The 13096-nt window shown below is 43.0% G+C and overlaps 1 protein-coding gene across 7 annotated transcripts in view; it reads left to right on the top strand.

Moving 5' to 3' along the window:
- RFESD (Rieske Fe-S domain containing) overlaps positions 1-13096 on the top strand; it is a 44481-nt gene that overhangs the window by 11159 nt on the left and 20226 nt on the right. For 5 of the 7 annotated variants that reach the window (XM_075858290.1, XM_075858289.1, XM_075858287.1 and 2 more), the window contains exon 3: positions 3042-3160. The exons of 1 other annotated variant lie outside the window; for it this stretch is intronic. In XM_075858290.1, coding sequence (XP_075714405.1) covers positions 3042-3160 — 119 coding nt within the window. Of the gene's footprint in view, positions 1-3041; positions 3161-13096 lie in introns of those variants that run through there. One more of the 7 variants, XM_075858291.1, reaches the window with a different exon arrangement.

The raw sequence follows: 13096 nt of genomic DNA, 5'->3' as shown, positions 1-13096 counted from the left end.
GGTAGAGGATGCAGGCTTAATTCACACTTAACCCTTATGTCATGGAGCGGGGTGAAGTATGGAGCAGTCTCACGCGCTGAGCCCGCTCCATACGCTGCAGGTGTCAGCTGTGTATTACAGCTGACACGCTGCTCTAACGGCCAGGAGCAGAGACTGCGCTGTTCCTGACCATTTAGTTAAATGCCACAGTCCATAGCGACTGCGGCATTTAAATCATTAGAAGGAGGGGGACCAGCCCCTTCCAAAAGCCCATTGCCCCCCCTGCGACGCGATTGCTGGGCACTGATAGTTGTCATGGCAGCGCAGGGCCCTAATGAAGGCCCCTGGTCTGCCTTCTGTCTGCCTCTGCTAAGCTTAGTAGAGGCCTGTAAAAATTATGACAATATACTGCAATACATTAGCATTGTACCAGTGATCTAATGATCGCTGGTTCAAGTCCCCTAGAGGGACTAATAAAAAGTGCAAAAATAAGTTGAATACATTTTCAGGAGTGTGAAAAAATCTTTTAACAGTTAAAAAAAATAACCCTTTTCCCATTTTTTCCCCATGCACAATGTAAAAAAAAATAATTAAATGCCAGAATCGTTGTGTTTTTTGGTCGTCTTAGCGCTAAAAAAAAAAAAAAGCTCGTCCTGCAAAAGATTAGCCCTGATACTGCTCAATCAACGAAACAATTAAGTTATGGCTTTCAGAAAATGATGGCACAAAACCATTTATTTTTTTTAACAAATATTTTTTTCTTTGTAAAAGTGATAAAACATAAAAATACCTATATAAATTTCACCGTAATCGTACTGAGGGGCAGAATAAAGCTAAGTTGTTGTATTTCCCCACAGTGAAAGCTGTAAAAACGAAACCCAAAAACTATGGGGGAAATGCAGTTTTTTCCAATTCGACCCCACAAAGGTTTTTTTTTCTGTTTCCCGGTACGTTATATGGTACTTTAAATTGTGCCAACAGAAAATGGAACCCCCCCCCCCCCCCCCGCAAGAAATAAGCCCTCACGATACTCTATTGAAGTAAAAAGAAAAAAGTTATGTCTCTTGGAAGGCAGGGAGTAGAAAACGAAAATGGGACGTTTTATGTATTACTTGTGTTAGGTCTCTTTTTCATTAGGATATTAGTGCTTACATTTAAAGGACTCTTTAACAAAATGTTTTTTTATAGATAATCAGTTGTTGTACAGCAGTAAGCAGCGCTGATTCTAGCTTTTCTGCTGCCTGAGGCTAAAATTTATATAGCTGTTCTTCATCACTAGCAGCCTCCTCCAACTTTCTCGGATGCACCGTTGCCTTGTACTCCCCTGGCATGCGCTGTGCATTGATGAAGGGGGGCAGAGTACACCTCGCTTCACTGTGCGTGCCCAAGTGGTACAAGGCTATGGCGCATCCGAGAAAGTTGGAGGAGGCTGCTGGTGATGTAGAACAGCCAGGGGGATGTTAATCAAGCATGAAAAGGTGGGTTTGGAGGCAGCACTATGTTACTCTTCAGGATAGCGGCACCCCCCATGACGCTTTAATGAGTAATTAGCATATAGTGTGCGCCGTTTTAAAAGTTGATTTTATAGATGTTGCTGCATCTGAAAAAAACCTACAAGGGAATGTTTGGAAATATTGTCAGTACATAAATATAGAACCAACACAAATACAGCTCAATTTAGTGCAACCCCTGCTGTATAGGTTTGTACGGCGTAAAACCACAGCTCCCAGCATGGCCTGAACAATGGTAAGGATATGCTGGGAGTTGCTGTTTCACAAAAAAAAATCATACCACCCATCCTGCAGATCATACAGTGACTACAGTTCTGATTAGAGGCAGAATAAACATTTTCACTAAGCGACTCGCAGGGGACGTCTTCCTAGATTCCAGTTGTTCTTTTTCTCTTTTCTTCTCCATCTGGTCCAGACCTTTATGATGACTTCTCCCGGCCACAACCCACTTCTGCAGTTTTCCGCTCAGATGTCTTCAGCTTCTCACTTTTCAAACATTTCTGCACCTATAAACAAAGATAAAATTCTCATGGTGCCACGCACTATGCCCCTAAATATAATAGCGCCATATACCGCACCTCAAATTATAATAGCACCACACAGTGTGTCCCTAATTATAATAGCACCATACACTGGGTCACACACACACACACACACACACACACACACACACACTGCCCTCTGTAGATAGTGACCCCCCTGTAGATAGTGCTCCACATATAGCCCCTCACGCTTTTCCCATGCTGTCCTCTTGCAATGCAGGCCTGCTCTCTTCTAAGCAGGACTGCTGGGGCTGAACGGTGCAAGCGGCGCGATGACGTCATCGCGGCGCTTGTGTCATTAAAAGGCGCTGAATGGCAGGGCAAGGCATTCTGCCCAGCCAATCAGCACCTTTCAACGACTTAAGTGGCGTGATGACCACATCACGCCACTTGCGTCGTTGAAAGGCACTGATTGGCAGGGTGGTGCCTTGTCCTTCCATTCAAAAAATGCCCCATATCTCCCTCCATTAATTTCAATGGGATGTAGATGGGTTGTTTTTTTTGTTTTTTTTCCCTATGCGTTTTTTTGACCGCTCGCAGGAAAAAAAAAAGCTCCTCTTGGAGCAGTTTTCGCCTTTTAAGGCACAGTTCAAACAGTTTATGAATGCGGAAATCATGTCGGAAACCGTGCCACAAAAACTTCCTAAACTGCCTCTTATTGATTTCAATGGGGGGCGGAGGCGGTTTTTCCCCCGGGCGGCTTTGTCCTTTCTTGCCACTGTTCCCCCTTTAACCTCTCATTGAAATCAATGGGAGGCAGAAAAAGCGTTTTTTTCTGTGTTTTTTTTGCCCACGGTGCTCAATGGCTGTGGGCGAAAACCACGTCAAGAAAGTGCAGGCAGTTCAAAATCTGCCTCAAAAATCCTGAAGGAATATTACTTTATGTTTTATAGCAAGAATAGGTGATGGCAACTGTCTTTCTGCAGGAACTGGGTATTGCATGACTCTGTAGTAACACCCAGTTGTATGGTGTCAGCGACTAATGTAATGTTGTGTCCTCATTCAATAGGAGGGCCTTTGGAGCAAGGAGACATAGAGGAGCTATGTGATGGGCGACTGGCACTAACCTGTCCATGGCATTATTTTGACTTCTGCTTGGATGATGGTTCTTCTTCCTCTGGATTGCAGGTTCAATAATTCTATTCCTTTCTCAACAGAAAATAAGGAACATATAACATATGGGGAGATTAATTAAATCTAGCACAAGGCTAAAGTGGAGTTGTTGCCCATAGCAACCAATCAGATTTTACCTTTCAATTTCCAGAGGCCCTTTGGAAAACAAATGCTTCAGCCTGATTGGTTGCCATGCGTAACTACTCCACTTTTGCCAAGCACCAGTTTTGATCTCCCTGATTGTTTACATCGTCTATACATAATAATAATAAAACAACAACGATTACAGACTGTAATGAAGAACCTATTGAAATTATCTTGACACAGTGACCGTTTGACCAAGAACATCTAAAAGATGCCCATAAAGTAACCATTATGGGCACAGGGCATCCGTTGTAAGTTGCTGAACCAGAGTTTAACCCGTTAGTGACCACCCCATAGTGTTTTTACGGCGGCCACTAACGGGCTTTATTCTGATGCAATAGCCTTTTTACGGCGCTGCATCGTAATAAACAAACAGAGCAGGGAGCCGTTAAATCTCCCTACCTCTGGCAGCTGAGGGCTGGGGGCATCCCTGCTCAAACGTGTGAGATCGATATTAGTATCGATCTCACCCGTTTAACCCCTTAGATGCGGCGCTCAATAGCACGTGCCGCATCTGAGTGGTCTTGGAGAGAGGGAGGGAGCTCCCTCTAATCCCAATGACACCCGGCGATTAGATCGCCGAGTGTCTGTGTCTCCGATGGCAGCCGGGGGCTTAATAAAGGCCCCCAGGTCTGCCTGTAGTGAATGCCCTCTAGGTCATGCCTGTGGCATGATCTAGCAGATGCCTGTCCGTTTTACACGGACAAGCAGTAATACACTGCAATACAGAAGTATTGCAGTGCATTATAAAAGCAATCGGAGGATCGCATAGTGAAGTCCCCTAGTGGGACTAGTAAAAAAGTTTAAAAAAAAAGTTTAATAAAAAGTGAAAGGAAAAAAAAATTAAAAACCACATTTTCCCCCTTACAAACTGCTTTATTATTAACAAAATAAAGTAAAAAAGTTACACATATTTGGTATCGCCGCGTCCGTAATGACCCCAACTATAAACTTATTACATAATTTAACACGCATGGTGAACGTCGTAAAAAATAAAATAAAAAAATACAAAAATTGCTGTTTTCTTTGAGTCCAGCCTTAAAAAAAAAAAAATGAGATAAAGTGATCAAAAAGTCGCATCTACTCCAATATTGTACCGATAAAAACGACAAATCGTCTCACAAAAAAAAAGCTCTCATACAACTGCATTGTCAAAAAAATATGAGTTACGGCTCTTCAAATATGGAGACACAAAAACAAATAATTTAGAAAAAAGTGTTTTCACTGTGTAAAAGTAGTAAAACATACAAAAGCTATACAAATTTGGTATCGTTGCAATCGCAACAACCCACTGAATAAAGTTATTGTGTTATTTATACCACACGGTAAACGGCGTAAATTCCCCCCCCCAAAAAAGTTAATAAAAGTTAATCAATAAATTCTATGTACCCCAAAATGGTGCTATTAAAAATGACCACTTGTCCCGCAAAAAACAAGACCTTATACAGCTTTGTCGACGCAAAAATAAAAAAGTTATAGCTCTTTGAATGAGACGATGGAAAAACGTAAAAAATGGCTTGGTCATTAAAGGCATGGTGTCGCCCCAAAAACATGTTTTTTTTTTAAAATTTAAACATTTAGTGTGTGGGTGATAAAACATTGTTCAAATTTTTTTTATTTTTTTCGCGAGTCAGGAAATATTATAAATTTTTTCAAATTTATAATACTACCCATTTTTGGTCACTAGATGGAGCTGTTTGGAGCTAGTTCCCAAAATTGCAGCATTGCAACATTGGGTTAAAAGCTATCGCTCTAGTGAGCGCTCAGCATCCCCCCCTCCTTTATCCTGGCTAGTGCCGGGATAAACGAGGGGTTTGAAAGGTTTAACCTGCTACACTGTGCGTCGCCATTTTTTGAGGTAACCCACAGTGTAGTAGGTTTACATGCAGTAGTAAACACACACAAACACTAACATACATTGAAATCGCTTACCTGCTCCTGCCGCCGCGGCCCGTCCGCTCCCTTTGCTGCCGCTGTTCCATGTGCACTTGTCCGGAAGCCGCGACCGGAAGTAGTAATATTACTGTCCGGCCGCGACTTCCGGTCCACAGGAAAATGGCGCCGGACGGCGCCAATTTCGAATAGGACTGTGTGGGAGCGGCGCATGCGCAGTTCCCACACAGACGCCGTACACGGCAGTCAATGGGACGGGAGCCGTTCGCAGTCCCTATGGGACTGTGGCTGCCGTATTCCATGTCTGTGTGTGTCGTTAATCGACACACACAGAAATGGAACAAAAAATGGCAGCCCCCATAGGGAAAAAAAAGTGTGAAAAAAAGAAACTGTAAAACACAAACACACAAATGAAAATAAACGTTTATATTAAGGCACTAACATCTTTAACATATAAATAAAATATTTGTGATGACACTGTTCCTTTTAAGGTCTAAAGCAGGCTGTCATTAAGGGGTTAAAGGGGTGGCACATCCTGTGGAAAGCACCGTCTATGAACTCCTCTCCTGCAATTGGCATCGCTAGGCGCTGTCTTACTGATAGACTACAGGAGGAGCTACCTATGGGTGTATTCACACCTGTAGGTTTTGTGGTGGTTTTTTTGCCGTGATCATTGCAAAATTGGGGCAAAAAAATGCAGTAGTAACACAAGCCACTATGTTTTGTTTTTTTGCTGCGATTTTGCAATAATCACAACAAACAAAGCCTGCTTGTGGGGCATTGGCAACACTGAACGCAGTGCTGACCCGCTCCATCGCTCACATGAACAGTTGAACGTGCTGGCATCAGTATTGTGTTAAAGGGTATTTCAATATCCGTAAATAAATGTTTATTTTTTTTTGTGTAATAAAAGTTGTACCATTTTTCCAATAAACACTATCTTACCAAAAGTATGTGGACACCTGATCATCACACCTACACTATATGGACAAAAGCATTGGGACACACTTCTTAATCATTGAATTCAGTCCCATAACCACAGGTGTATAAAATCCAGCACCTCGCCATGCAGTCTGACCTTACAAGCATTTGTGTAAGGGCCTATTCACATGAACGTTGTATGTGTCTGTCTGACGGCCGTTAAAACAACGGTTGTCACACGGACGCATGTTTCAACGGATCGTGTCAAGGGTCTGTTGAAAAATAGAACGTGTCCTATTTTCTTCCATTTTCATGGATCCCTTGATAGACTCCAGTCTGAGTGTGTTTTTCACGTCCGAGTTTGCACTGGGTCGTGGGAATAAGCCCTAAGAATGGGTCATTCTAATGAGCTCACTGAATTCCAGCGTGGTAACAAGTCAGTTTGTGAAATTCCTTCCCTCCGAGATCACTCACAGCTGATCGTGGAATATATATCGTGGAAGCATTTAGGAACCACAGCAACTCCGCCATGAAGTGACAGACCACATAAAGTTACAGATCGGGTCGCCGAGTGGTGAGGCGCATAGTGCACAAAAGTCGCCAACGCTCTGCTGACTCAATAACTGCAGAGTTAGGGTATGTTCACACGGCCTATTTTCGGGCCGTAAACGCCCGAAAAACGACCAAAATATCGGAAGCAGAACGCCTCCAAACATCTGCCCATTGATTTCAATGGGAAAAACGGCGTTCTTTTCCGATGGGCCGCGTAAAAAAATGGCAGCGAAAAAGAAGTGCAGGTCATAGACTCTATTGAAAACAGCTCCAAAAACGTCCATAGAAAACGCTGCGAAAATCACGAGTGGCATAAAAAAACGTCTGAAAATCAGGAGCTGTTTTCCCTTGAAAACAGCTCCGTATTTTGAGTTTGTGTGTGAACATACCCTTACAGAACAAAAACTTAGCAGGGAACTTCATGGCATGGGTGGTTTTACGCAACTGCAATTGGACTCTAGGGCAGTGGAAACGTGCTTTGTGAATTGATGAATCGCGCTTCTTTATCTGGTAGTCTGATGGGCAAGTCTGGGTTTGGTGACTGCCAGGAGTACGTTACCTGCCTGACTGCATTGTGCCAACTATAAAGTTTGGAGGTGGGATAATGCTAGAGTTGTTTTTCAAGGATTGGCCTAGGCCCCTTAATTACTTTGGAGAGACATTTTAATGCTTCAGCATAACAAGACATTTTGGACAATTGTTTGCTTCCAACTTTGTGGGAACAGTTTGGGGTAGGCTCTTTATTTGTTTGAGCATGACTGTGCCCCGGTGCATAAAGCAAGGTCCATAAAGGCATGGTTGGGTGAGTTTGGTGTGGAAGAACTTGACTGGCCTGCACAGTGCCCTGGCCTCAACCACATCAAACACCTTTGGGATAAACTAGAATGGAGATTACAAGCCAGGACCTCTCATCCAACATCAGTGTCTGATCCCACAAATGCTCTTCTGGATGAATGGGTGAAGATTCCCAGATACACTTCAAAATCTTGTAGAAAGCCTTCCTAGAAGAGTGGAAGCTGTTTTAGCTGCAAAGGAGGGACCAACTCCATATTAATGCATATGGGTTTAGAATAGGTTGTCATAAAAGCTCCTATAGGTGTAATGTGTAGGTCTCCCAATACTTTTGTCCATATAGTGTGTATGAGCTTATTGAACATCCTATTCCAAAATCATGGGTGTTAATATGGAGTTGGGCCACCCTTTGCTACTATAGCACCCCACACTGTGTAAAAAAAAAATAAAAAATCAGCTGAAAATAGAATTCGGGTACGCTTGAAAAAACGGCTCCATTACGCCTACAAACATCTGCCCATTGCTTTCAATGTGTTTTACGATGTTCTGTTCCCATGAGGTGTAATTTTACGCGTCGCTGTCAAAAGACGGCGCGTAAAAAGACGTTCGCGTAAAAGAAGTTCATGTCACTTCTTGGGACGTTTTTGGAACCGTTTTTCATTGACTCCATTGAAAAACAGCTCCAATTACATCCGTAAAATACAAGAGGTTAAATAGCCCCACCCCACCGTTCCACCTCAGTGTGTGTCTTCTAACCATGTTTGGTAACTTTACATATTTATTACTCCTCATAAATATGTGTAAATAATGTTTAAATAACATAAATAAGGGGGGGAATATAAGGCCCCGTTCACACTGAGTTTTTTGCAGGCAGAAAATTCTGCCTCAAAATTCCGCCTCAAAAATTACTCATAGCGGATACTTGAAATTTTAAGGTGCTAGGTTTTAGTCCTTTTTCAAGGCCTGATTGCAGAAAGTCCAATATCTGTGCAATATTAGGATGATGAACATCAGGAATATGCACACGAACGTGCTTTTGCGGCCGCAATTCCCCCGAAAATCCACGGGAGAATTGCGGCCCCATTCATTTCTATGGGGCCATGCACACGGCCGTGGTTTCCACGGTCCGTGCATGGCCAAGAAGCCCGCACCGCAGAAAGAACAGGCATGTCTTATTACGGCCGTGTTCTGCGGTCCGGACTCATTGAAAATAATGGCCGCGGCCATGTGCACGGCCCGCGATTTGCGGGAGGCTCGCGGCTGTCGCTTCGTGGCCGGCCGACCTGAAAATCACGGCCGTGCGCATGACTACGGTTGTGTGCATGAGGCTTAAGAGTTTCTTCCAGACCTTCCCATAAATGGCGTTCGTGACATTTTTCCTACTTTTTTGTAGGGTTTTTATGACTGCCTCTGACAATCCTTTGGCTTTCAGTATCAGGCCCTCAGAAGCCAGGCTGCTAAGTGGAATTTTTGCGGCTCTGAGTGTATGATTGGCCCCTGATAGAGAAGATCCGGGAGTGATTGTAGAATCAAAGGATCTGTTATCTTCAAATTGTTTAGGAGACCAAACCAGGCCCTTTTTGGCCATAGAGGATCGATCAAAATAAGACTGGTTTTCTCTAGCCTGAGTTTCTGTAACACCGGTGGAATCAAAGGATTAGGAGGGAAAGCATATGCTAGTGTGTGTACCCCTATGTATTTTTCTTTGGGGTTTAGAGAAAATAATTTTTGCGTTTTCGTGTTTCCCTGGTTGGCAAATAGATCTACTTCCAGGACACCCCACCTGCTGGTTATCGGAACAAACATCTTTTAATTCAGGCACCACTCTGTGGAATTTATGGCTTTCCTGTTCAGAAAGTCTGCCTGTGTATTTAGAGTCCTTTTTAGATAGAGGGCTGAAATGGACCAGAGTCTTGGTTCTGCTCAGTAGAATATTTGTGAGGCCAAGATTTGGAGGTTTCGGTCTTGTGCCTCCCTGGTGTCTCACTGTAGTTATGTTGTCTGAATATACTCTTATGTGTGAGCCTCTGACTAGATATTCTGCTGATCTTAGGGCCTCTAATACAGCTCTCAATTCTAGAAAAATTGAGGAGTGAAGGCTTAGTGTCTGAGACCATGTATCCTGGAATATTCTTCCCGGATACCACTGCACCCCATCCTAATTTGCTTGCGTCTGTTACTGATATTATGGGAGAGGGATGCCAAACTACTCATTTGTCCGGGTTCCTGGGGTTCAGCCACCAGATAAGGGAACTTTTTACTGAACCTGTGAGGAGTATTTTCTTTTCTAGCGTTAGGGAGGATTTTTTCCATTTTGACAGGATCAGGGCCTGGAGATTTCTGGAATGAGCCTGAGACCAGGGAACCGCCTAAATGCATGAGGTAATTAAACCCCAATATCGACATTGCCTCTCTTATGGAGACTTGTCTTTATGTCCCTCTGGAGTCATGTTGGATTTTTCCCTGTTGATGATCCAGCCTAAGTCCTGGAGTGTTTGACTGGCAAGATGTATGTGACTTCTAAGTATTTGAGAAGAAGGTGCTATTAGAAGAAGATCGTATAGATATGGTATTACGTTTATCCATAACTTCCTGAGATAGGCCACCACTTCTGCCATTACCTTGGTAAAACTTCTTGGTGCAGAGGAGATTCCGAATGGGACTACATTGAACTGTAGTGGTACATTTTTGGGCCCTGTTGGACTGAAAAGTTCAGTCTCTATACCTTTCTGTATATCGGATGTATTGGAATGTAATAATATGCATCCTGAAGATCTCTAGTCGCCATCATGAAGTCTTTCCCTACCAGTGGAATTGTTGACTTTATTGACTCCATCTTGAACTTGTGCTATACCACAAATTCGCTCAATGGTTTTAGATTTATGGTTATCCTGTCTTTACCGTTGGGTTTCCTGACCAAGAAAAGGCGTGAGTAGTGGCCGATCCCTCTCTCCCTGATGGGTACTAGAGACATCACCTTCATGTATAATAATTTTTGTAGTCCTTCTGACAGATGTCTGAAGAGTAATGGATGCGAGATGGGTTTTGACCATTTTGTTTGGGGGTAGGAGGAGAACTCTATTTTGAACCCTTCTAATATGGAATTCAGCATCCATTTGTTGGAAGAGATGTTTTCCCATTGAGGAATTTTTTTGAAATTCTTTCTCCTACTTCCCTGGCGTCATTGTTTATCTTGGTTAGGTCTGTTCTGGTTAACCCGTAAGTGACCATCAATACGCCTTTTCACGGCGGTCACTAAGGGGCCTTAGGCTAGGCCGTCGCCTTTTCACGGCAGCCCAGTCTAAGTCCTGCACAGGTGTCCAGTTCAGGCTGGAGCCGGGGCTCTGCTGGCTGATGACAGCTGGGCTCCTGCTCCAACGCTCGCGATCGAAGTTTACCTGAAGTTTTAACCCGTTAAATGCCGCCGTCAATAGCGATCGCGCCATTTAACTTCTTTACAGAGGGAGTGAGCTCCCTCTGTCACCCATTGGCGGCCCGCAACTGCAATCGTGGGTCTCCGATGGGGTGTCATGGCAGCCGGGGGCCTGATAAGGGCCCCCAGGTCTGCCCTGGGCATATGCCTATTAGCACGGTCCGGAGGGTCGTCCTAATAGATTGCCTGTCATATTTTCACTGACAGGCAATAATGCTCTGGTATACCAAGTATACCAAAGCATTATAGCAGCGATGTAAAGATAGTAAAGTCCCCTAGTGGGACTAAATAAAAAGCAATTAATGTGAAATAAAGATTATTAATAAGAATGACAGTAAAAAAAATTTTTTTTCCATAAAAAGTGGTTTTATTTAGTAAAAGTGTAAAAAAAGAAATAAAAATACACAAATGGTATCGCCGCGACCATAATGACTCCATTAATAAAGTTAATATGTAATTTAAACCGCAAGGTGAACACCGTAAACAAAAAACAATGGTGAAATAGCTATTTTTTTCCATTGCCCCCCAAAAAAGTCATAAAAGTTTAATCAACAAGTCCCATGTACCCCAAAACCGTACCAATCAAAACTACGTCTCGTCCCGCAAAAAACAAGCCCAGAAAATAACTACATTGACGGAAAAATAAAAAAATTACGGCTCCTGGAAAGCATAACAAACAAAACATAAAAAAACGCTACATATGTGGTATCGTCGTAATTGTACCGACCCATAGAATAAAGGTAACATGTTATTTATGCCGCACAGTGAACGGCGTAAATTTTAAACGCATAGAACAATGGTGGAATTTCAGGTTTTTTTTCTAATCCCCCCCCCCCCCAATAAAAGTTAATAAAAAAATGTATATGTACACCAAAATGGTGCCATTAAAAAGTACAACTAATCCCGCAAAAAACAAGTTCTCATACAGCTGTGTCGACAGAAAAATAAAAAAGTTATAGCTCTTTGAATGCAACTATAGAAAAACGAATAAAATAGCTTGGTCATTAGGGCCTAAAATAGGCTGGTCACTAAAGGGTTAAGAAAGATATTCCTTCCTCTTCCCCCTTTAGGGGTAGCTCGACCTGCCTGATTTACCTTTTGCTCTATAGGATTGTTGTTGATTAAGAAAGGGTTCGGGAAGGGTTTTCTTTCTATCTGACACCTTCTCTAAAAGGGTATCCAGATCTGGATCGAACACATATTCTCCTTGAAGTGGTATAGCGCAGAGTTTGTTTTTGACAGTGAATTCCCAGACCACATTTTTAGCCACAGGGCTCTTCTTGTAGTGTTGGAGAGTACGCTAGCTCTAGAAGCAATTTTTATGGCTTCTGCGGAGGCATCCGCCAAAAAAACGGTGGCTTTGGAGAAAAGGGGGATTGACGCAATAATGTCTTCTCTAAGAGTGCCCTCTCTGAGGTGAACCTAAAGTTGATCGAGCCATCTAAACATAGATCTGACTACACAGGTGGCACCGATATTCATCTGTACTAGAACTGAGGAGACTGTCATCCTTCCTGTCTAATGGTTCTTTTAGTTGGGAAGAGTCCTCAAATGGGCGAATAGTCTTTTTTTTTTTTTTTTTTTTTCCCCACCTTTGCCACCTGAATATAAATTTTTGGTATTTCAGACCAGAATTTTCTTTCCCCTTCGTCCAAGGGGAATCTTTCTCTAATTTCATGAGGTATGGAGATGTTTCTCTGGAAATTTCCATTCATCCTTAAAGAGGCTCTGTCACCAGATTTTGCAACCCCTATCTGCTATTGCAGCAGATAGGCGCTGCAATGTAGATTACAGTAACGTTTTTATTTTTAAAAAACGAGCATTTTTGGCCAAGTTATGACCATTTTTGTAGTTATGCAAATGAGGCTTGCAAAAATCCAAGTGGGTGTGTTTAAAAGTAAAAGTCCAAGTGGGCGTGTATTATGTGCGTACATCGGGGCGTTTTTAATACTTTTACTAGCTGGGCGCTGTGAAGAGAAGTAACATCCTCTTCTCTTCAGAACGCCCAGCTTGTGACAGTGCAGATCTGTGACGTCACTCACAGGTCCTGCATCGTGACGGCCACATCGGCACCAGAGGCTACAGTTGATTCTGCAGCAGCATCAGCGTTTGCAGGTAAGATCGACTTACCTGCAAACGCTGATGCTGCTGCAGAATCAACTGTAGCCTCTGGTGCCGATGTGGCCGTCACGATGCAGGACCTGTGAGTGACGTCA

This window comes from Rhinoderma darwinii, chromosome 3 (genome assembly GCF_050947455.1).
Source record: "Rhinoderma darwinii isolate aRhiDar2 chromosome 3, aRhiDar2.hap1, whole genome shotgun sequence".
Lineage (NCBI taxonomy): Eukaryota > Metazoa > Chordata > Amphibia > Anura > Rhinodermatidae > Rhinoderma > Rhinoderma darwinii.
Note: the sequence above shows the minus strand (reverse complement) of the source record. Positions and strands in the feature narration are given on the sequence as shown.